The 27149-nt window shown below is 34.0% G+C and overlaps 1 protein-coding gene across 1 annotated transcript in view; it reads right to left on the bottom strand.

Annotated features, from left to right (window-relative positions):
• Positions 1-7855: 7855 nt before the first annotated feature.
• The window catches only part of LOC147073941 (uncharacterized), a 49897-nt gene continuing 30603 nt past the window's right edge, over positions 7856-27149 (bottom strand). Inside the window, exons 4-9 of the mRNA XM_085944475.1 lie at positions 25081-25266; positions 22250-22328; positions 18711-18886; positions 17255-17402; positions 14965-15157; positions 7856-9192 (exon numbers count right to left, since the gene is read on the bottom strand). Of these exons, the coding sequence (XP_085800601.1) occupies positions 9055-9192; positions 14965-15157; positions 17255-17402; positions 18711-18886; positions 22250-22328; positions 25081-25266 (920 nt within the window). The 3' untranslated portion in view covers positions 7856-9054. The remainder of the gene's footprint in view (positions 9193-14964; positions 15158-17254; positions 17403-18710; positions 18887-22249; positions 22329-25080; positions 25267-27149) is intronic.

The raw sequence follows: 27149 nt of genomic DNA, 5'->3' as shown, positions 1-27149 counted from the left end.
ATAAAACAACGTCCACCTATACTCATCCGCACGTAGGTGGAATATATCAAACCCGAAGCAATTTCGTTGAACATAGTTATCAACTAGTTAATACTAAGTTAATAAACTAACCAACACCATCTGTACCTAATATATATTCTTAATTAAACGAAAACAAATAAGTATGACTGAAAAAATGTACACTATTTTTGTTGGATCGCCCATAGCATTCCTAAACTATTGTGGTTTGGTTTCGGCAGGGTTTAATTAAATTTTGAAAACTAACCAGCACCACCTGCAAATTTTATTCTTAGTTCAATTAAAACAAATAAGTATGACTGGTAAAGCTTAGTGTGCACTATTTATTTCGAATCGTAACAGCCTACCACCACTCCTCGCCACTGCTAAATCAGATACATAGGTAACATACGAGTAGGGGAAGCTGTTGTACCTTGGACAGGGTTGTACCTCGAACACATGCATGTTTTTGTATGTTGGCGCCATTTTATCTTAAAATTTACAATAGTAGTTTAAACACCTTCATCTTGGTGGATAATTAACGCTAGTTTCAGACGGCAAGCGGCACGCGTGTTTATGTGAAGTGAGTTTGAAAATTTTCGTTCGTAAAAGTAAGTTTTTTTCATTTTTTTTTTTGTAAATATATGCCATACTATGTTTCTTGTGTGAATAAGTAATAGTGTAATTGAATTAAATTTCATATGTCCATAACATTGGGTTATTATAGATTTTGTATTCCTTACCTAAAAAAACTATTAATTGTTTTTGTCATTTTGGCGTGGTGTTGTACCTTGGACATAAAAAATGCGTTGTACCTCGAACATGTCCAAGGTACAACGCGTTTGCCACCCATATTGTGTATGACTATGATTAGTATTGTTCATTCATTTAAACATTCAATTTAATTCAAACTATTGTTTAAACTTGTTCCAGGTGTTTACTTAATATGCCTCGTACGTATCAAGACAGGAATCAAGAGGGTTCGCCCGGATAACGAAAAAATACACAGTGCGATCCGTTTAATAAAATAACATAAATATACGCTGAACAGAGCTCCGAAACTAAACGGGTTACTCAGAAGCACAATAAGAAAGTATATTCATCATTTTGAAAATACTGAAAAGCCTGCACCCTTTATGAAAATCTTGCTTTAAAGAAAATTTTCAGTGTAGAAGAAGAACATAATATGTTGCTGCAATACATTGCAGAAGCTGCATCTTTGCAGTATGCCTTCTATGATAAGACCTCACCCCAAAGCTGCCCCGCGGAAAAATAATCGCCAGGGGCGAGAAAAGGGTCGATCTCGTAGTCTGATTGATACACCGGAGAAATTAAGAATCGAGGATAAGAAGAAAACCAAGCTGGCGAAGACTTAAAATATTATTCCATCGAAAAAAACTAATTAAGTTCTTAAAAAAGTTTCTGCTGTTAAGAAAAGGCTATTAGTTAGTTTCGAATCTTCATCAGCAGAGTCATCGGCTGATAATTTTGCACTTCAAGACTCCAGCGATTAAGAAGGACCTCAAGAATTTCCAGATGAATTTTAATCTACACTGAATTTAGAATATCAAGTGGGGGATTTTGCAATTTTTCTTTATGAAAGAGAATAATTATTTTCTAGCCAAGGAGCCAAGATTAGCTCAATGCAAAAATCACTAAAGGGTTGGAAATGGTCGGAGAACATCGACTCGAAGAATTATCCTTGAGGTGACGTAATCCAGAAAATTCTACTACCTGAAAAATGCCAATCTAAATTTTAAATCTACATTTATCAAGTTAAGGAAATGGTCAAGTATTATGGTGATAAGGAAGAGATAATTGAGGTTTTATTATTAAATACGATTCATTTTATGTGTTATAATATCTACCTAATTCTAATTAAGATAATTATGGTTTATAATTAAGTATAACTGTTATGAAAAAATGTTCTTCTGTTCCATAAAATATATTTGTAAAAAGCTTATTTTCTTTTGTCGTAATAAACAAGCGAATACGAATTTAATAAATCTGTGTTTTTATTTAGCATAGGTACCTAAATGTCCCCTTATTAAGATTTTTAAATGTATGTCCAAGGTACAACCTTCATATGTTCGAGGTACAACACCCCTGTTGTACCTTGGATCTAAATTCACATTTTTTTATATGGCCTAAAATCACAATAAATATCAAGATATTTAATTTGATACATGTATCAAAGCATGCGCAACAGATGCTAAAATCAAACCAACTAAAGTTGGCAATTTTACCTATAACCAGTAATTTATGAAAAATCAAAAACAGAAAATAGGTCCGAGGTCCAACAGGTTCCCCTACATATTATGCAATTTGTGCTCCGCAAACATAGAAAATAAACCTTATTTATTAAGTGACGTCAATGTCATAACATACGCCAGTGATAGTCTGGGCACCCAACAGCAGTAATATCGTTTTCAGATAATCTCTTTCCACTGTGCTGATGCACTATCATAATCCATGATGTGTATGCTTTGTTGGCTGATGTCTTCAGACGGTTTAAAATGCATTCAACCTTTATTTTATATCTGTAACGCTTAAACTTAGTTTTCATTCAAACTCCTACATTCAAAAGTCTTTACTTTCATTGGAATATACCTATTTTATTTTTCGTTGGAATCGGCAAAGAAACATACAAAAAGCTGCCATATCTAACATATCAATTAGCTCAGGGTTTCCCAAACTATGTTCCGCGGAACCTGAATAGGTGTTCCGCGATAATTTGGAAAACACTGCAACACATTTAAAGATCTTTTACTAAGTAGAAGTAAAATAAGTAAATAATCTACTTCATATTGAAAGGCGAGTGATGATCAATCTCCACTGATGTTTATGACGTCAAGTATCTAAGTACAGCAGCCCTATGTTCTAACCAGTGATATCAAGTCACCCGACGACATGACGTAATTGTGACGTCAGCCAATACACGCTCGAGGCAAGCCGCCCAACACACACTGCTCACCATAGATATTATTATGCTGAAACACATATTTGTGTATGGGGACAATGAATAACGCCAGCATTTGACTAACGTTATTTTCTCGAATGCTATTATCACTCCGGTAGTACGTCACAATGATGTCATATGACGTCATGTCGACCGGGCGACTACAACTCGTAAGTTCTAACATAAGGCTCCAGGACCTCCCATCTTTTTTCATTACATTAAATTTTAAAGTAGATGAAGAAATTTCCAAAGTATTTTTAGAACACACACGTAACTTGAAAACAAATATTTTCCGAAAATTAGTAAGTACGATTCATGGGTTCGGAATACATTTGACGTGACAGCTAAACCCGTAGGCTTAAGCGCAAGTGACTAATCTAATAATTGATTTAATTAGTGACTCTGATTTGAAACAAAAATACACAGATGAGCCTTTAAATGATTTCTGGTTGAGTTTGTCAGAAGAGTACCCCAATTTTTCAAAACAAGCTATTATTGTTTTACTTCCGTTTTCTACAACCTATTTATACGAACAGGATTTTCTTTTTATACTGCATCCATTGATATACTACTGGTTGAATCATATGCTTCTTAAAATGACGCCCGATTTTCAGCGACTCGGCCAGTGTTAAAACTTACTGTTTTAATATCAGCGGACTTAACTCGATATAAGCTCACTTAATATTTGTCTCTAAAACGACCTGGCAATAATTATGAGTAAGCCCGATCTAGCTTGCATCTTACTCTAACTAATAGTCAGCGCATGACCACTTGCTCTGTCCGCTCAGACATGAATTTTTGGTAGCTTGAAAGCTTTGGGTTGCAGCACCCTGAGGCTCACTATTCCAAGAACGCAAATTTAGTTTTACAGCCAGGGCAATACGCGTGAAATTCGGGAATCCATGTTAACGGTCTTAACGCATTATACCTACCTACAAGGAAATATTATTAGACGATATTCGTAATATCTTCTTTTGTGGTACATTTTTAAAATGACACTTGTATTGGGAACTCCTCATCTAGTAGTATATCAATGACTGCATTGAAGTCAAAGTGCAGGAACAGGCTCGATGACACACCAGATATTAGAATGCAAATTACCAATATTGTGCCTGATATCAAGAAGATATGCAATTCAAGAACTCAAAATCATCAAAGTCATTAAGTGCTTAATTTATTCACATTTTTATGTTTAAGTATATTATTTTATGTGAAACTTTATTATATTATAGTTATATATTTAAAATAAATAATGTGTTTTAATAAAAAAAAATTAAATTCTTACTAGTAGGAATTACCCAACCTAAAAAAGTGTTCCATTGCAGAAAAAGTTTGGGAAACCCTGACTTAACTCAACACTCGAAATGGAAAATTTTACGAACCGGAGCGCTCGATAATTTTACGAACATTTATTTACACAGATAAATATATAAATACAAAATTTTCTAATTTTAAGTGTATTTTATAAGTGTTTAATTTTATAAGATTCATTGTTATATGACTTGTCTTCCTCAGACGGTCAAAATTTTTTTTTCAACAAAACGGAGCGATAATTTTAGAAATTTTATGAACTGGAACGGCGCTCCGGTCCATATCGAGCCCTGACTTAACTCCAAAATGAATAAAAACGGTAATAAATATGATATTATGTTGTATTCAGGCAGTTAATTATTATCCCGAGAAGTTAACTGTCAGACGTGATGTTTTTTTAACACGGCCGGTCACGATCTCGTTAAAAGAGAACTGAATAGTAGCTACTGCAAAATATTTTTAAGATGTCGTATTTAATTCTAATCGGATTCATTTGAAATCAAGTGAGACGCAGTGCTGTGTGTTAACAAATTATTGTAGATAACCGCCTTGTTTATGGAATGGCTCTGAGTGATACTGATATCCGTGATATTTTAGAGCAATAAAAATGACTGAAACGTGTTACCGTGTTAACTATTTTGAATAGCCCTGCAGGAGGGTAATTTTTCAATTGGCGCAGACTTACGGCAATAGATGATTCTAATCGGATGTAATAAATTGGAATCAAATAAGACCTTGTGTCAACGCAGACGTCTACGCATAGAGGGCCTGAGGGGCGTTTAACGAAATAGTTAATTTATCGACTTATTTAGGTATATTCATATGGATATTTTCTTATTGGTTATAAAAATAATCTTATTTCAAATCCTTTTCTACGAATACTGATTGATGGTTTTTTTTTTTTTTTTTAATATTCTATCTAATTGACATCAGTCAGTCTTTGCAGAAACATTAATATTCACTAAATTTAAATCAATATTTTGGTCAACACCCACTAGAATCACTCAATACCATTGGTTGACTAAGTACTCAAATGATTACATACATGAAATATTTGGTTCAAGTAATATGCAGGTTGATAATATAACAGGGATGGCAAACCTATGGTATGCAAATGTTTTAAGCTGAAGAGAAAAAAAAATAGATATATTTAAGAAATATTCTTTTTCACAAAAAAGCTTTACCCATAGACATATTACCTGTATAATATTAAAAAATAATGTCGACATGGCCATGCGTCTTTTATTCGATGTTTAATACTATGTTTACCAATAATATTTATTAATCGATGCGCAAACGGCAACGACGAATTATCATACATAAATGACAGATCGCATTGTATAAACTAATAGCAGGCAGATGCTTTTCAAGAATAAGCATTACGTTTAATTTAATTTGCATGAGTCGGTCCGTGGGTTTTATGCGTCACAGATAATATTATCGCACTGACCGTATCAGGTGGCGGGGGAAGCCACGCCGTGAACCTCTGATTTTGATCAATTTACAATCATTTTGTAATGCTCGAGAGTTGGGACCATAGTAGCGAGAGAATGCCTCGTCTGATCGGAGCAATTCTGGCCTCAATTTGTGCGTAGAGAACCAATAATAGTCAAGAACTCAATTATAATTTTTAACGTTTTTTAATAGAATTCTCACATTTTTACATTTCTTCCCTATGAAAAACTAAACGGCACGTCAGACAGTCAAAAAATAATATTTGGGAAATTTTGGCATACGTACGTAAAAAGGTTCGCGGACCCTGCAATATAACATCCAAATTCTAACAATTCAGTAATCCAGTCTTTAATCATGAATGTATCAGTCTCTCAATAGTAAATGCAATACTTAATTATTAACATCCTCAAGATTTTTTTTCTGTGAACTAATCAACAAAACATTTATAAATCAGTCACCATTAAATTAAAATTCTAGATTGATGCTTTCCATTATCAATATAAATAATTTAGGAATAGGGAATTATTATTCTATTATTCTTATTAAGTTTAATTATTAGTGAATAATTTTAGTTGCCGAATGTCATAATACCTACAGACCTAGAGCGGCATGCACAATCTAAGATTTCGATCCTAAGGATAAGTCGCCGAAAAGGATGACTTAACTATAGACTATACTGAGTATAGAGTTAAGGAAACCTTAACCATAGACAACTTTTGTTATGAACACGCCACTTTCCGTATTACCATTTTACCACTGACAGCTGCTGTCAAAATAAATTCGCGTGCTATAAAACAGTCCATACACTCATATTCATTTAACAATTTATCTCAATATGGATATTGATAGTGTTAATTCGTTTGGCATGTACTTGCAGAATATTATTTTACTTTTATACGCCAGTCGGCAGAAATACAAGATGCCAGATGATAGAATGACACTTGACGCTAGTGTTATCATAATAAAAAAATATCTTGCAGTGCCTGTGGAATCACGTATAATAACTTATAACGGAAACATAAGAGTATTATAATTAAATATTAATATGTATTTATAGTTATTGCATTTATAAAATGCAGTTGTCATAATTTTGTCATCGTTTAACAATTATAAAATAATTTACCTAAACTATAGGAAAGAGAATTTTTAAATATGGTATTAACTAAGGACAATGTTTCTGCATTGTGTTTTCTGCTAAGGAAATTTTAGTTATGACAAATGTTTCTGCATTCCGCTCCTACAAACTTATCTGAAGGATGGGTTGGGGGAGCCACTGTCGAAAAACTACCCAATCAAATCTCTGAACTGGACAAAATATTACATTCGAATGAAATTTTCAAAATGGCGTCATATGGTAGCTTGTAGTTCCATTTTTTGGCCATTCTACAGATAAGTTTGTAGGTCTGTAAGTGGCTCTATAACTGACACAACAGTGAAGTTAGCAATGATCTGGGGTGGAAAAATCTGGAACCGAGAGACACATAATCTGGATTATTAGCAAATTTAAAAATAGTTATTCTTATATCTAGTTTATAATTAGCAGTACGTGCATTTTAAATGTAATAATTACCTACCATTTATTTTTGTTTCGATTGAAAACGTTGCGGTTTTTGAATAACTCAGATTACATTTAGGTTACTTACAGAATTAAACATTAAAGTCAATGTTATAACGATCCAGACACATCAAGTTTAATAATATAATTTAAAAAAAAAATGCTAGTTATGTACTCCACAATGATACTTTTGCTATGAATACTTTCGGTCCTTCTCTCAAACTATCTGACCAATGTACTGAATCAAAATACAGATCGTCATATTATTGTGAATTCGACTCAACTGTCAAATTCAAATCCGTAGCCTATGGAATATGAGAAAATAATAAATTATAGTCTATGGGTGCAGTATATTATTATAAATGGCAAGAAAATTAGGCCACTTACAGACATACTAACTTATCTGAAGAATTGGATAGGAGAGCCACTGTCGAAGACTACCCAATCAAGACTCGTAACTGGACAAAATCTGACATTCTGTCATATGGTAGTTTGTAGTTCCATATTTGGCCATTCTACAGATAAGTTTGTAGGTCTGTAGGTTAAATTTTATTTTGAAGCGATTTGAAGGTACCAATAAATTGATTTTGTTTTTTATTAGTAATTGATGGAATCGTATAATTGCTAACTCCGCGTTTGTACCAATTAAATATACAGTAACATTGATAAATATTTCACAATACAATTTAATGTCTTATTTTAAAATTGTCTAGATTATATATTATAAAATGAAATAATACACAGGTATAAAATACTGGAAGCATTTCATTTAGCTCCCCATATTTCTTAATTTCTAATAGTAGATTTTGTAACTATTAAAATGAGGTTACTATTTGCAAACACGGTACGTTCCAAAAAACATACTATTTTGTAGCAGAATGCAATAAACTGTTTTGAAGACTAATAAAAGACTAATTTGTATAATTTTTTACTTCATTTGTAGAGCAATAAGTATATTTGAATTAGAAAACAAAGGGAAACTTATTAATTTTTATATTCATAAAGAATCTATTTACATTTTGTTTGTATCAAGCTGAGTTTGAAAGTAAAAATTGATCTCCTGCTGACTAAGGGCGCAGACTCACGACATTCCAGTGGATGCGCGTCTAATTAAATTCTAATAGGATGCAATTGAAATCAAATAAGACCTACGTCAACGCACACCGACTGCAATGTCGTGTGTCTGCACCCTAACGCGGAACGAGCCGTCTTTGAAAATAAATGATTATGAAATTAGCCACATTTGAAAATTTCGCTCTATTTTATTTGATATTTTGTATGTAATAAAGCTGGGTTTGAGACTGCTGTCTAAAAAATTCTTTAAATGTGTATTTTTCTTTACACAATGTCATTCAAGGTTATTTTTTCAACAATATTGGAACGAGCCGTATTTGTAAATAATACTCCGATTAACACCAACACATAAACAGTCTAATCACTCTAGTTTTTCTTACAACCATAGATTATAACTTATAACTAATAATTCATGGATAAAAGTGCATATGTATATTCAAATAATACCTATACATAAGCAAATTATGCAATCTAGAAAAATAAACACATCAACAAAATTTTTAACACCGGCTAGAATAGTCATCTAAAACATCAATAATTATGTATTAAACCTCTTGATGATTGTAGGAAGCAGAACAATTCGATCTCACTATTTACAAACAATTAAAATTTAAAACAGGTTTTAAGTAGATAATGTTATTTGACTACCAGCCCTCGAAATTTTGACGTTAAAAACTCCCAATAGGAACATTCTTGACAATCATTAAATATATTCTTCATGTATGGATGTGGCACCAGTGTTCACATATGATTTGGTAAACATAACGCTATCAATTCGAGCAATAGGCGGGTCTTCTTTTTCTGATTTCTGCACACAGCTGGTTGTTTTACACAATATAATCTGCAGAAGGAACAGAAGAAGTGATTATTTTAACCATTTTATCGTATCTATAGTCTAAGATTTTATCACTTCATGTGCGACTTGGATAATAACATAACGATAGGTAAATACGTTTTGTTAGTCAACAAACGTAAGAATGAATATTTTCACATTATGCCATACAGTACCTATGCTACTACTATGACCTAGTCAAGCGGCCATGTTGTTTTGATGTGGAACCTTTGGTATTTTATGATTGGGCTTGATAATTGAAGGCGTCCCTATAAAAAGGGTCTAACTTACTAATAATATGATAAATAGGGTAATTTCATAGCGGCAGTTTTTCCACACAATATTTTATACGTTTTTCGACTTAGACTTGAACAAATAGTAGGTACAAATAATTATACTTATTACGGATAGATTTGATAGTTCAACGATTAATTTACTGTTCAAATGACAGCAACAAACTGTCGACAATCTTCATATGGTACGAGTACCTATCACCCCTTGATTTATATTTTATACCCAGTATTAATTGTACTATCTTCTCAATGGAGGCAACCAAGAAGATATTTAATCAGTTTAATATAGGAAATGCACTATCAAATATATATCTATTTTTGGTGAAACTGGTGTATAGATATCATATCACATAATCTAATAATTAACTAACTAGGTAACGATATATAATATTATTATGCACAGCTTTTCGCTCGACTTAGCACGTAGGCATATGCTGTATCCTGTATCCCATACATAGGGATTCCAACCCCGGGATCCCGAGCTATTTTCGATACCTATGAATCCCGGGATTGATAAACATAATCCCGGGATTTCGGGATTGATTTTTTTATCAATTTTTATGGAACATAAAATAAAAGCAAAAATATAAGAGAAAAAACACTTATAATAAAAAATTACTACATTATAAATAAACTGAGTTTGAATGAAGTTTGATTTACACCCATATGTAAGTTTCCGATTCATTTTATTTTTTCACATAATTTATTAAAAATAAGAAAGATTGGAAAAAACAATGCTTCGCACTTTTAACAAAGTAATTCCACCATGATCTCATACGTTTTACGGCAGTTTCATATTTGGCTGGCTAATTAGATTTATGAAGCGGAAAGGTCATACGTACGCCATGATTATTTGCTTTACTATTTTAAATCTCGCTAATCCATTCGTTAAGCCTTTACTATCAGAAATAGCAATCTCATATTAAATTCACATTATTATTTATATTGCAATATTATTTACTCCATTAAACTTATGTTATTCCAAGATTGAACGTAGATATACAATATTAACAATAAATGTCTTAAATAGTATAAATTATACCAGATTTATTTTTAACCGATTTTATCAATGTTATTTGTGAATATAAAAATTTTATATTTACAATGTAAAAAATGCCAATCCCAGGACCAGTCCCGGGATTGTCAAATTGTAATCCCGAAATCCCGGGATCAGAATTTTGGCTCGGGATTGGATTCCCTACCCATACACTTGATGGTTGAGGCAATATACATACAATATTACGTATAAATCATGAAGTTTCTGACGTAATATGAACTCCATCATATTATTCATATCCAATATCTAAGATATTATTAAAATAGTGATTTCGTTAATTAAGGGCGGACATGCTCAGCGTAGGTCAAAACGGAGCTTTTATTGTATTTTCAAACCATGATCCTGGACATTCCTTAAACGTTGTAGATAATCTATTTATATAATTTTGAAGCCTTGTTTTGCTTTATATTTATTTTAAACATTTGATGACTGCATAAAGTATTTTTATTACATAAAAGAGTATTCTTTTAAACCTCTGGCTCTAATGTTTTAGAATATAGTCATATTTCAGTACATGCATGTGCAGTGGATTTTTTACGTTTATTAATTTTTAAACGCATTTATAAAACCATTAGTATAATATTTATGTCGACATTTTTATAGTGAAATATTTACGATAAAAAATTATATTGATAATCTCTGTGATCTCAAATTTGACAAGAATTAGGCATTGTATTAATTATTGACCTAAGAATAAGGTAGTGTTTTTTTTTAAATACGCCATTTCTTTTGGCATTACTCACTTCTTCAGTTTTAGTTTGTCAATTTATGGCTATGGCCTTATGTTGTAGCTTAACCACTGGGGAATGCCAAAAGAAATGGCGTATTTCAAAAAAACACTATCTTACTCTTAGGTCAATAATTATTATAAAGCAATCATTATTCGTAAGATGTTTATCACACTTGAATGGTCAAAAACATGGCTTATAATTAGTATCTTTAGAATTATCTTCAAATGTGTTAATGTGTTAATGTAATAATAACTTGCTCATTTTTTTTATAATAAAATGCCTAATTCTTGTCAAATTTGGGATCACAGAGATTATCAATATAATTTTTTATCGTACATATTTCACTATAATAATGTCGACATCATCGTCAGCCGGGGTTAATCCACTGCTGGAGGAAGGCCTCCCCAAGCTTTCTCCAACTCTCTCGGTCCTGTGTCGTCCGCTGCCACGTATTTCCGCCGAACTTTACCAGTTCGTCAATCCAGCGGCTTTTAGGGCGACCCTGTCGCCGTTTCGTGCCCCTTGGGTACCACTTGATGACGGCATTTGTCCAGCGGCCGTCCTTTCGGCGAGCAATGTGCCCCGCCCATCTCCATTTCAGCTGTTTGGCAACGTCTATTACATCGCGTACTCCTGTCTGCTTCCTAACCCATTCTTTTCTCTTACGGTCCTTTCGCGTGATGCCCAACATACACCTCTCCATTTAGCCTTTGGACATATCTCGTGTTGAGGGTCCACGTCTCGCAGCCATACGTGAGCACGGGTAGCACACATTGGTTGAACACCCTACGCTTAAGACATAATGGTAGGTCACTCTTGAAGATACTATTCAGACGTCCGAAAGCACTCCATCCCAGCTTTGTTCTTCGAGAAATTTCATCGTGCATGCTTATGTCTATGGACACCTGCTGTCCGAGATAGACGTAGCTGCTGACTTGCTCGAGTTGGTTGCCATAAATACAGATAATCGCAGGGTCCGAAAAACAGTTCCTCATCACTTTTGTATTTGAGACATTTATCTTTAGACCGACCGTTTGACTGACATCCGCGAGTTCTTGCATTCTACCTTGGAGGTCTTTCGGGTCTTGTGAGAGTATAACAATATCATCTGCAAAGCGCAGGTGACTGAGGTGCTCCCCATTAATTGGAACACCCTTTTCCTCCCAATCAAGTTTCCTAAATAAGTCCTCAAGAGTAGCGGTGAATAGTTTAGGTGAAATGGTATCACCTTGCCGGACACCTTTGTTAATGGGGAATTTACACGATCGTTTGTGGAGTTTCACGCATGCTGTGGCATCACTGTATTTACTGTTCAATATGTTTATGTAGCGTCTGGAAATTCCTTGGTTGCTGAGGGCGTCTATAATTGAGAATTTTTTGATGGAATCAAACACCTTTTCATAGTCTATAAAACCAAGATATAATGGCAGTTTGTATTCCTGGTAGCGCTCTATGATTTCCCTGACGACCTGTATTTGATCCATAGTACTGTAGCCTCTTCTGAATCCGGCTTGTTCTCTTGGTTGGTTCTCGTCTAGAACTGTTTCGAAACGGTTTGAGAGTATTTTCGTGAAAACCTTATACAGAATTGGCAGTAAACTAATTGGTCGATAGTTTTTCAGATCTTCAGTGTCTCCTTTCTTATGGAGAATAATAATCCAGGCATTTTTCTATGACTCTGGGATGTTCTCTTCGTGCAGACAAGCCGTGATCAGACGTGCGAGCACTTTGCTCACCGTCCTCCCGGCCCGTTTGAGAACATCGATAGTCAGCCCATCTTCTCCCGAGGCTTTCCCACTTTTCATGCACATTATAGCATATTCCACCTCTGTGGTAGTAACCTCGGGAAGAGGATCTCCATATTCTCCGTTCACCAGTAGGTCTGAATTGATGTCAGTGTCATCTTTGTATAGAGCGCTGTAAAACTCTACAACAGTGTCCAGTAGATGATCCCAGTTACGCACGATACTTCCATTTTGCGCTTTTAGTGTCGTGATCTGCCGTCTCCCTATTGACAGATGCTGCTTGATCTTATGTAAGCTCCTTCCTGATGCAACAATTGATTCTACAAGGTTCATATTGAACTTACGAAGATCTTCTCGTATGTATTTACGTAGAGTTTTGCACAGCGTGGAGTACTCGAGATAATTTGCAACTTGTTGTTCGCTTTTCGTACTCCTACGCAGTTTCATAAGATCTAACGTTTCCTTTGAAAGTTTGCTTACTCGTTCAACCACAGCAGCAACTGTCTCTTCCGAAGATTCTATAATGATTTTTGTTATTGCCTCGGTTATGTCGACATAAATTATACTAATGGTTTTATAAATGCGTTTATAAATTAATAAATGTAAAAAATCTTAACACCACTGCACATGGATGTACTGAAATATGACTATATTCTAAAACATTAGAGCGAGAGATTTTTAAGAACACTATTTTATGTAATAAAAATACTTTATGCAGTCATCAAATGTTTAAAATAAATATAAAGGATAAAGAGGCTTCAAAATTATATAAATAGATTATCTACAACGTTTAAGGAATGTCCAGGATCATGGTTTGAAAATACAACAAAAGCTCCATTTTGACCTACGCTGAGCATGTCCCCCCTTAAATGTATCAATATAGAATTTCAATAAACCATTCAATTATTGATACCAATCTCATATACAAGAAATCACCTTTGGTGATATTGTAATATTTTTATTATCTACGCAATAACACCTAATAGCTTGATATAAATGCACAACCTTTATATCAGTAAGTGCCAATTGATATGTTTTGGATAATGTCTCTCCCGAGACTAATAATTACAACCTACATATATTAGCGAAAAAAATCTTTATTTTTTAAATCAACTCATATTCATCATTATTATTATGCATCATGCAAACTATAGCAAAGGACAATATAATTATACGTCTACACGGTCTACATATTAAGAAGAAGAGCAGCACAATAAACATCAACAGTTAAAATTTATTATTACCTACTGAATAAAATATTTCACCATAATTTAGTGATAAGATTAAAAGTAGGTATAGATCTAAACTAAAAACATAAATAATTGAAGCGCCTAGTTTCAAAAGCCACTAAAACGGTGTTTGAAAAATTTTGAGTTCGATATGTAATTAGATGGATATTTTTGTTACCTATATGGTGGCCAAAGATTGAACTTTAAAAAACGCCAATAACCGTCAATACGTATGATGAAAAATTTGGGTAAATTTCCAAACCCGCTAAAATGGTTGGGTGTGCTTTTCAAATACCCCTAAAGTGGAAAGCCAAAATACTCTTTAAGAATGTAAGGAATTAAATAAATACACGAAGTACGCAGATTTAATAGATATGTTTTTTCTCATTTTTTCAAAACTACTTAAAATCATTTTAGGGGCTTTTGAAACTAGGCGCTTCAATTGTTCGCAACGTGAAGGCGTTTTAAAACAACATTAATTTACAAGTCTTTCTACAATTTCGGATAGTGGTGAGTTTAGATTTAAATAAAAATAACTCTGATATTGATCGATGTATAGCAAAAAGCATGTTTTTCCCATATGGATACACATGGTGGTCAGGTTTTGTTGAATATTGACGATTTGTGCTTGTGTTGAATTCATATGGGCGAACTCGTTTACAAATCGTATATTAAATTATCGTTTAACAACGGCATTATCAAAATATTAACACCTGTGTTGCTTACCTGTTTGATATAGTTGTGCATTGCATATGTCATGGGAACTTTCAAAAAGATCGACGATAGTAATGTTCCTTGACAATAAATGAACATAATCGCCACATATCTTATCTCACCAGAGTCCTGAAATATCCATGATAGCATTTCCAGTAACCATCCCAATGTTATAAATACGTCTCCAATAATGCAATCCACAACCCTGAAAGAAGGTATTCAATTAGTTTGACTGAAATCAGTTAGGTATTTCCAGCTTTTCAGAATTACTGGAAAACGCACCAAAATTAAACACTTTACGCTAAAGACACCGATTGCAGTCGAATCACCAATTGGCGCACATCGACTGCAGTGTGTCTGCACCAAGGCCTGAACAGAAACGATGCATGAGTGTGAGTGAGAAAGTATTCGGCACCCTTACAATCTCTGCGACACGCGCTAGAGTAAGATAAAAGGTCTACTAGCTACAAGCCAGTTTCCAAAAGTATCGCCATCAAATCGGGGCGAAACGCTTCACATAGCGTCGATAACTTGCGAGCTCGTGTTGCTAAAATTGATATTTTTGTGTTAAACATAAAGTCAGTGGTAAAAAATTTTTGGTTAATTAAGTAGAAAATATGGTTCTGTGTGTTGTCTTAAAATGTGGTAGCCGTACTGATAAGCTAGAAGATGGTATTACGTTTCATAAGTAAGTTGATACATGTTCGTGATAATTTATTTGTATTTTATTATATATTTTAATATCAGTGACCTAGTGTTTCTTTAAAATAACTTAAATTATGGATATCTTTATCTAATGGTTGCATTTTGACCGCTTAAAAATACTATATAACGTAAAAAAATAGAAAATTATATTTTAATTCTGAGCGTCTAGTGCGAGCACTTTGGGCGAGCACTAGCGAAATGTTCTATGGTCTCGAACATTTGTAGACGAATGCGTTCGCTCGCTCACAAACCAAACGCAAGGCACGCGGCCTCATTTAGCAATGCAACGGGTGGCGTCTAGATGTATCTATAGTCTAAGGTCTGCACCCTATGCAGCAGTGGCGAGATGCAGGTGAAGATAGCCTTTTAAGGTCAGCCATAAATAGTGCTCACTTAATTTTGTCAGTCATACCTACGTATTTGTTTCCATTGAAATGATGCTACAATTTACAAATGGTGTTGGTTACTTTTTTAAATTAATTAAACCCTGCGAAAACCATGCCATAATAGATAATAGTCAAAAAATACTCGACTATCTATAAAATATCTAAAATTATGCAATTAAATCATACACAACTTTGGCTATGTTAAATGAATTTAAAAAATCAACCAACAATATTTATTGTGTAATCTGTATTTTTAATCCAACGAAAACAAATAAGTATTAATTAAAAAGTGTGCACAATTTTGTCGTATCGCCCAAAATATACCAAAATTATTATGGTTTGGTTAGGCAGGGCTTAAATTATTTTCAAAAACTAACTATTACCATCTGTAAATGATAGTCTAGTTCAATAAAAATAAATACGTATGACCAACAAATTTTAATGTGGACTATTTATGGCGGATTTTAACAGCCTACCTCCATCCTTCGCTATTGCTATGCAGATAAGGCGGTTTGTAGGTAATTTAATATTCTTATACTTGAAATATGGAAGGCAGTGGTTGGTCGCTTCGTCTAAAAGTACGGATACGTTTTAGATACGGTTGCGCATAGCCCCCTCACCATGAAGCGGGTCCCCAGGTTAGGATCTTTGGCGCCTCCCCCCTACCTATCGCTAAGGATAAAGGCATTGTGATGCTCTACAGTAGCCGTTTTCCAAATGGTCTACGCAGTAAAAATAATGTGTACATAAGTGTTTTTTTGTATCTTTTAATACATCCATTTGAATTGTGGAGTTGTCGAGTATCGATACACAATTAAAAATTATATCGTATAAGTACATAATTTCAAATAATTACGTTACCGAAAAAAAATAGCGCCGCAGGCAACTTTTTTTACTATGAGAGCAAATTTGTGATGTGCGTTTATCTCACTTATCTGGTTGAGTCGCCACGCCGGGCCCCTCCTGAGTCCGGGCCTCCAGGTTAGAACTCTGTTAACCCCCCCATGTTAGGGCCATGCCTGTAGATATACTGGAATCATTATACAGAGGCATCACGAGGTCACCAAGCTGAAGGAATAACGATGGGCCGGACTTGTCATCTGGGATTCCAGGGTAAGAGAGTGAACAGTTGAAGATCGCCGGGTGTCCACAATGGCCATTAATGATAACTCGCGATGCCAAAAAGTTTGCGAAATTTAAAAAATACTGACCTTGTTCTGTCTCTGTCAATATGTGGTATGGCCAGACTCTTGTCATTGTACAAATTTGATATCCTCGCTCGAACTAATAACACAATATCAATAATCAAAGAGATTCCAACTGGGCCATAATAGGTTACCAACATATGTACTGTATTTTCTGTAACACACATACAACATATTATTAATATAGTTACAACGATTATTTAATTTTATTTTGGGATGTCTAAAGCTGCAGACACACGGCATTGCAGTGAACGTCATCCGACGAGAATCACCAATTTGATAAAAGAAATCTAATCGGTGATTATAATCGGATGAAATTGGAATCAAATAAGACCTGCGTCGACGTAGGTCTTATGAGATTTTTTTTATCCAATTGGAGATTCTAATCGGATGCATTTGTAATCAAGTATAATGGAATCAAGAGTTAAAACGCTGCAACTGCAGTGCTGTGTGTTTGAGCCCTTAGGCCGAAAGGAATAATTAGAAAGTATGTCTTTCGATTACTGAGCGAAATATTTATAATTGAGACGTCATGTATAAATCAAATTTAGCAGGTAATGAGCATTACCTTAACCCTTAAGCTTAAATGTATGATAGAAACATTTTCACTTTTATTTAATATCATTATAAATTAGCAGTGGAATTTATAAATAAAAACTATAACTATATTTTCAGCACACTTTGTCCACTGCAGAGAACTGCAAGTTTTTAAATGTCATTCACACAAAAAATGTTAACAATAATACAGTTTGCTGCTGAAAGGCACCACACCATGCAATTAAAGGTTAATAAAATAAATATAAAAACCGATATCCGCCAACTGACGAAATTTAAAAACATTATCGATTATCATAGCACCAAAATATATCTATGAAAAATCTGAACTGATAAATTAGTAACTAGTCTTCCAACAGACGATTTGTTTCAATCTTATTTGACCAAACGATTTTTAAATAATATTTTCCTTATAAGGTCGCAGACACACACCATTACAGTCGACGTGCGTATTTAATATAATTACACTATTTCAATCAAAGCCTGAACAAAAACGAACCATAAGTGCGAGGGAGAAAGCATTCGGCACGGACGGTTATAACTCCGCAAAATGCGTTAGAGTAGGATAGAATTTCTACTTAAAATAGATTTTGATTTGAATGACTACATTTATTTAAAAACTGCATGCAGGTGTTGCTGACGTTTATTGTTTTTGTGTTAAAAATAAGGTTAGTGGTAATTATTTTTAGTTAATTTAGTAGAAAATATGTTGTGTTTTGATTGCCGTACTGAGAAGCAACATGATGGTATAAAGTTTTATAATTATGTTAAGAATAATAAAATTGTGGGGTTTACGCAAGAAACACGGCTTCGTTTTGCCGAACATTACCCACTCTCTTTATATTATTACTCTGCGATTTCAACAGTGTTAATTGCTGTCATAATGGAAACATGTTATTTCACCTACCATTGAACTGGGGCTGATTGGCAGATTCAATTGTCTCTTGGCTGAAAATTGGTATCCACGGCTTTGCGCCAAGCGCTGCAGCAACAATGATAATTATGAAGATAGGTGAGACGCAAATCAAAATGTTATTGAGATTAAAATTCTTTCCATGCTTGTAATATTCTTTTGTGGATAGCCTGTAAATAATAAAAAGAACTTTCATTTTTCATCGATTTGTTACCCAGTTGAGGATATTATCAGACAAATGAATACGCGTGAACAGGGGCGGCTCTACCTTAAGGGTTCGTAGGGACCATCCCAACATAATTATCATGTCAAAAATATATACTTACATAATATATATATATACTTAATTACATGATTAAGTGAAGTATTTATTTATTTTATCCATCTAAACCCGTTGCAATTTTATATAGATATTTATTATTACATATTATACAAATAAATAAAGCAATGATTGTAACTGATGGATTATGCGGTAGATAATAAAATAATTAATCAAATTAAATACTCCTTATTTCACGGTGACACCTATATACAAATTAAGAAAGCTATTGCGTCTATTTTTCAATGACCGGGGTCACTCAATCCCATCCCGTCGCCACTCGTCGCCTTCGCTTGAATCTTCGTGAATCGTGGCAGACGGAAACAGGATTAGTTCCAATTTACTCACGATCGTTTACGATCCCAGAAAACCATAGATAATAGATTTTTGGCAATCGTGGTAGACCATCGGGCCAGATGCAATCTGTCAATGTAATGTGAGTAATGTAAGACCACCACTGACTACATGTTGCTTCTACGAACAAGTACTGCGATACACGTACATTACTCCGACTGCTGCCCAACCCGTGCCTGTCTTGATCATCCGCTATTTGTGGCAACGTGCTGCCGTAATGTGCTGAAAGCCTAAGGCTGCATACACACGACATTGCAGCGGACGTGCGTAGACGTGCCTCGATGCAGGGTCTTGTTTGATTCTAATCGGATGCAATTGTAATCAAACTACGCCAACGCACGTCTACGCAGAGTTGCCATGTCTACTGATATTTCAGTAGATCTACTGAAATTTTGGTCAGGAAAAGAAGAAATTATGATATTCGTGATGAATAAAAGTCACTTTTTACATGATTTTTTAAAAGACACTTGTGAGATTATGTCAATATGCACGCTTTCACTAAACAGAATCGTTGAATTTCATACATTTTTGTCAATCTACTGATATTTTGAAGAAAAAATCAAAAAATCTATTGAATTTTGAAAATTTTAGTTGGAAACATTGCGTCTACGCACGCCCACTCCAATGATGTGTGTTTGCAGCCTAAGATGACCTGTGAACAAAAAGCTATCAAATCTGACTTTGATAGTAGTTTTTTGGCTGGAAAAACTAATAAAATAAATAAAAATCCTCGAATTCAGCTCTGAAGGTGAAATTTTTAATCGAAAGCGGGGCACGCCGGCAAAAACTATATTATATGTTTTGGAAGCACTGATTTAAGTCATTGTCCTCGCAGGAAATCATCAATTTGTGATTGTGGTTCCTTTCTGATCGTCAATGGTGTTGATCAAAATGATACAATGAATAGTCAAGTAAATAAATATGATCGCTCCTTCAATGGCATCTGAAACCTACACACATTCGTTTATATAATAATAACACCTAGTTAACATTGATAACACGATAATATTATTATATTATTTTATTTGACTACTTGCAGGGCTATTCTAACTAGTTAAGATTGCAACACGTTTCCGTTATTTTTCTTCATAAAATATAACACGATTATCACTTGAGAAAATTCCTGAAATACTAAACCCAAATCCTATGGAGTGCTACAAAACACACATTAATCAGAATGTGTTATATTAAAATCGCATAAAACCTTTGGAACAAAACAACATAACATTATTATTGTTTGTAGATATATTATGCGTGTACAACAATATTTCAAGTTTCTTATTAATTAAACTTTATTAAAAAAGGCAATTTAATATAAGTAATGATTTTTATATGTAATAATTCCTAAATTGGAGGACCATTTTAATTTATCGAAGAGGAGTTGATGAAGGTAAGAGATCCCTTGCCATCGTGTAATGTTTGATATTTTGTTATAGGTTGAAAAGTTGAGGCGATCACAGATACAAAAGATTGTGTATCGGTGTATTTTTGAAGAATACAGCATTCTTTTACAGGCTGTTCCTTTTTTGATTAGTTCGATTTTAAATTTTAAGCAATGTGTCTGTGCGAGTATTCTGGTTGAAATCAACTTTCGGTAACAGAGCTTTATCTAGGGACGTTACCGAATATGTAGGTACTGTTTGTGACTGTATCACCATTTTTTTTTTTAAATATGAAACAATCATTATTCTCCATAGATTCTTTACTATATTGCATTCAAAGAACAAGCAATACCTAGAACAACGATCGAAATTTACAATTTCATGCCATGGACTGACTATTACAGTGGGCCTTGGGCATGTCTTCCACAAATGGGGGCCCGGGGTTAAGAAGGGCTCGGTATGGCGGGTCGATCAGATAAGTGAGATTAACGCACATTAAAAAATTACTCTAATAGTAAAAAAGTCGCCTAATAAATCGCCTAATAAGTCGCCTAAAAATATGTGGTAATACGATACAATTTTTGATTATTGTGTGTCGATACTCGACAACTCCATAATTCAATTAGATATTTTCAAATATACAAAAAATCGCTAAAATTACATTAAATACCCATGGTTTTACCTCGACACCATTTGGAAAATGTTTGTATAGCGTAACATCGCCTTTTGCCAATAGGAAGGGGGGGCTGCCAAATATTCTAGCCTGGGGGCCCGTTTCAGGATGTGGGGGCCGTGGCCTTGGGTGTAAGTACATATGTCGTTCCCACATTTATCGTGCTATTTTTAGAGTGCACCCCCGAAGATGCTTCTTAATATTCATAATATCTTAAAAATGTCCAGTGCCCTCTCATTATTGATACATTAAGCGCAGTGATCCGTTTCGTAGGTTTTTTTTTTTTAGAATTATTAATAACCATGTCCTTGCTTTTTCGTACATGGTGGTTGTTAGTAATTTTGAACAATCACAAACACCCAGGCTTTGAGAAAAACACATAAATGTTTTTGTCATGACCGGGAATTGAACCCAGGAACTCTCGGGTGGAAGGCGAGCGCCTTACCCACTGCACCACGAGAGCCGCCCGTTTCGTAGGTTAGTACGAGCCTGACGACAGTTTTATAAAGATTACTTGATATATATATACAAGAATATCGTAGGGTTGCTGCCAAAAGTTAGTAAGTCGATAATTTAGTTATTTAGAGTTAACAACAGATTATGTGTTTATAATTATATAAAAAATATGTATGCTAGAATAAAAATTCAAGGTCATCTGAAATAATTATATAACATGCAAATAGATTTTAGAGGACACGCCAAACTTAAAATCGCAATTACCCCATAATATGATTTTGAGACTTACCAATTTTTGGCAGTAACTCCACGAATGTAGTATTTGTTTAAATGATTTTTTGTTACTTACTTGAATATGCGATAATTTTCATAACATAGTATGGTGAACCAAAAATGATATAGCAGGAAACCAAAGTGGATTATGTAACCTGAAAGAAAACGATAAAAATATTGGTCAGTCGCCTTTGTTGAGAATCTTGATGCAAAACCATTGATATACTACTAGATGAGCAGTTCCCATACAAGTGTCATTTTAATAATGTACCACAAAAGATATTACGAATATCGTCTTATAATATTTCCTTGTAGGTATAATGCGTTAAGACCGTTAACATGGATTCCCGAATTTCACCCGTATTGCCCTGGCTGTAAAACTAAATTTGCGTTCTTGGAATAGAGAACCTAAGGGTGGCTGCAACGCAAAACAGACAGAGCAAGTCGTCATGCGCTGACTATTAGTTAGAGTAAGATGCAAGCTAGTAGATAGGGCTTACTCAGTAAGTTTTAACAAAGGCCGAGTCGCTGAAAATCTGGCGTCATTTTAAGAAGCATATGATTCATCTAGTAGTATATCAATGTGCAAAACTCTGTCCAATAGTATCTGGAAATCGTCTATACGGACATGCGGACTGATTCCCAAACTTATTAAAGAAATAATTTAAATACCAACTCACTGCGATATTAAATAATATTAGACATTACTCAGACATTAGTAATCAGTAATCACTAATCACTAGTAATCACTAATCACTAGTAATCAGTAATCACAATCACAATGGAATTATAAAACTATAATTGTTTATTTGATACTTTGTTTGACATAACGACATAAGTGACATAACATAACGTGTAATAATATAGATTGTATATGGATTGATTGTCTCGTTTAGGCCCGTTTCAGACGGGACACCGGTGTCGCGCTCGATATAATATAGGAGGCCTTTGTATTCGAACAAAGGTGCCTTTGTATTATGTTTATGAACTTCCCAGATTTAATGAGTCAACGTATAATTTCGCGTTATAAATTAGAACATAAAATAGGCTGCGGTAATAAAAACAAGTTTATCGGCGGCTTGACAATGTAGCGGCCGATGGAAAAGTGTACCGGACACGCGTTGACTCATTAACTCTGGTGCATTCATAAACATAATACAAAGGACCCTTTTTTTCGAATACAAAGGCCTCCTTATTATATACGAGCGCGACACCGGAGTCCCGTCTGAAACGTGCCTTACAATCTGACCAATAATTCTAGTTTATTATCGATTCAATGTATTTTTTTTACCCTTTTCTGAATAAAACAGCAACTATAAAGTAATAGTATTAAAAACAGTTAAGTAACGAAACGGGGGGGGGGGGGGAGGGCGGTTGCGAAAATCTGGTAAATTTTTTCAAAATTAAAAAAAAAATTATTCTTAATTCAATAGTAATTGAATGCCATAGATTTTTTTAATAATTATTTCAGACAAAGCTGCAGTCATAGACAATAATATTATGGCAAAGGTTTTAGGTTTGGCGTTTGAGCCTACCATATTGAATAGAATACGATAGACAGACTGAGGTCACGTGACGTAAAGTTCATACAAAAAACCTTTAATAGATGGTGCTGTAATCTTCATTTATTTATAATCAGCGCTCGAAATGGAAAATTTTACAAACCGTAGCGTTTGATTACTTTGCGATAATATTAACATAGCTTTTTAATTTTATGTGTATTTTATAATACTAATTGTATTTTTTTGTTATAATATGGCCGGTCAAATTAATTTTTCCACGAAACAGAAACAATTTTGGGGATTTTATGAACCGGAACGGCGCTCCGGTACGTTCTAGTCAATTTCAAGCCCTGTTTATAATACATTCTTACATATAAGACATATATTTTTATAGAATATAAGTGATTATTTAAATACGTTAATATGCAATTAAAATTTGTTTTTCTTAAGAATAGAAGAAAAAGAAGATATGCTTTAAATAATCACCTAGTATGGAGACTTCGCCACCGGTAGGATTATTAGAGCCCGGATTTATATGCTAGTGCATGTTTTGTTAGGGTGTATGCACAGCTATGAGAGTTGCACAGAAATCCGTTTTGAAAGACGCAGAATTCAAAAATTAAATTTTATTGTGTATATAAATGCATATTTGAGACGTTAGAGAATATTTGAAACACAAGTCCATATTTCATAAATAAATGCATATTTTAGAGCTGTTGCATTTATAATTTTAGTTAAATTATTTTATCGAAATATTACTAAATTAGCTAGGTAGATAGTTTAGATGCACTTGTATTTTTAATGGCATCCCTGAGCTGTGGATTTATCACAAAAAGTGAAGTCAACTCGGGCGGGCACCTTTATTAAAATTTTGCGCAATCACCTCTGTGGACGTTGAGAGGTCGTTTTTTGCATATAAACAAAATACTGACAGATATGCGGAAAATTTTAATGCCAGAGTACAATATTGTAACCTTTTTTTCGGAGAAAAAAAACAGTAAATAATAATAATAATATGTAGTATTTAGGAATAGTACCTACCTAGTTAAGTGTGTCGTTTTTGTTTTTTAAAGTTGTGTAGTTAAGGTAAATTGCATTCCTTATTCAATTATTTGTACTTGTTGTAATTGAATAACTTTATATTGATTATTTGTGTTTTTTGTTATTGGATTATATTGATTGAGATAATTAATTTGTTATTCGATTTTTTATCAGTAATATTGGGTGTAGTAGGTACCTATTTAAACTGCATATTTCTTTGGTTTTAGTGCATATTTTAATGATTTTAAGTGCATATGTGCATGCATAGATATAATCATGTTTTTTGTTGCATATAAATCCGCTCCCTACTTATAATATACTAGTATAGTAAACATCATTTGACATAATAACTTTTTGTTCTGACCTACAATTGAACAGGCGTTTCGTAGATTTTGGCAACCAGCGGTCCCAATGACGATTACCATAATCTCTTTTGTGAGCATGCACGCTGAAAGGATGGCCAGCGAACAGGAGTAAGACGATCTGAGTTCCTTTATCCAGACGTGAGCAGCGAATACGACTGCGAGGCAAGGTATAGAAATTGTCGAAACTGGAAATTAAAAATATTTTGTTAGTAATGGTTTTGTGTGTTGTGGGAAAAGCAAGGCAGTGGCGTCTTGAATAACGAAAAATAAATTATTTAATGTCCTATTTCAGGGTTGGCGAAACTTTTTATGTACGCGTGCCAAAATTTCCTAAATATTATTTTTCTGTCTAACGTTCCGAGCAGTTTCGAAAAAATGGTTTTTAATAATACTATTAAGAAAAATGATGATATTCTAAACACCACAGAACATAGCACACGTAGAGCTTTATCGCTTTTTTTTAATTACGCCATACATTTCGGTCCACCAATTTTGAAACTGTCTGTCAGAATTACTACTATTAGCTTCACCAAGTTTTTGTTTCTTATTTGGTGCAGTAATTTTTTGTGGGTAGAAATGAAATTGTTTGTTAATATATTAATTAGTTTAGTTCTTATCGCACAAATTGACATGATAATTGCTCAGATGAGGCATTCTCTCGCTACAGTGGTCTCAAGCATCGTAAATCGATCAAAATTTAATATATTTATTTAAGTAATAATAATATATTCATTGACATGTTTTGTTTTTCGAGTAAATACGTAACGTTTTTTAGTCATCTTTACAGGATTTAAGAATTCATTCCTTCGACGCCATCACAAAACAAATTGACGTGCTCACAGGTCGACTATCGCTCTCCGATTGACAACGCTTGCAAAATTACGTCCCACCTATTGCTGAAAATTATTTGCCTTTTCACTGAAGTATGCTCTTAAACGTAATGCTTATTCTTGAAGAGTGTTTGCCATCTATTTTTTATAAAATGCGATCTGTCATTTATTAATATTATAGGTAAGTATTTTTTTCTCTCTTCAAACGCGTGCCATGCAAAATCATCTCGCGTGGCACCAGTGGCACGCGTGCCATAGGTTCGCCACCCTTGATATATTTGATCGCAGATTAATTTTAAATCGAATATTTGAAATGAGTTAACGTAACAGATTGAATGTCAAAACATTGAAATTAGATTTTTTCATTTCACATTGCAGATTCGTTCATTGCAAGATCATATTTTGAGCTGTATTTATTTGCCAGGGATGCACTGATATAGAATTGGTCAAGAAAATTACTTCTGCAACGAGCCCGAAGCGTCGAGAGCAGAACGAGGAAGAACACACGAAGAAAGTTCAAAAATCTATTACAATATTATAAAAATTATGATATTTTGAAGTACGTAATACCTATTGACTAATTTTATGGGAATATTAAATTATTAATATGATGCGGACGAAACTGGTCGAGTGTATTTAATAAAAGTGTAATCAGTACGATAAAATTTGCGCTTGATTAAAATTAATATCCATTTCCACCATGAATTGACAGAGTCGCGATAAAAGAAAGAGTTAGAAACCGAACCCAAAATCCAGAGAACCCTTTAATTATTTAAGAACCAGATCCGGGACCGGAACCCTCAATTTCGAATCATGAGAACCTGAATCTTTTAGAAATGCCAGGATTCCAGAGGATCCATTGTTTCTTAATTTTTAATAATTTTTGGTCATCGTTCACTCATATCAGAGCCACTTACCCTAAAAAATGTATATCAATATTGGTACTGTCCAACAAGAAGATTTAGGCACAAGCCGGAAGTCGCTGTAGTCGATTAAATAAAAGGAGCTTGTTTAGTTCACAGTTTTAACACGTGGAAAACTCGTCGCTAACCGGAAAGCGCTATAATCGAAGTGCGGTTAAAAATGGGAGGAAGTTGTTAGTTCACAGTTTTAACACGTAGCCAAGACGATCTTGTTCGACAGTAATATAAACATTCCGACATAATATTTCACATTTTTTTATTACTAATGTGATTTCAATTCTCCATCCGATAATGATTCCTTCAATTGGAATCCAC

The sequence above is a fragment of the Rhyacophila brunnea genome, unplaced genomic scaffold (genome assembly GCF_057557595.1).
Source record: "Rhyacophila brunnea isolate RB1 unplaced genomic scaffold, BYU_Rbru_1.0 scaffold_17, whole genome shotgun sequence".
Taxonomy (NCBI): Eukaryota; Metazoa; Arthropoda; class Insecta; order Trichoptera; family Rhyacophilidae; genus Rhyacophila; species Rhyacophila brunnea.
Note: the sequence above shows the minus strand (reverse complement) of the source record. Positions and strands in the feature narration are given on the sequence as shown.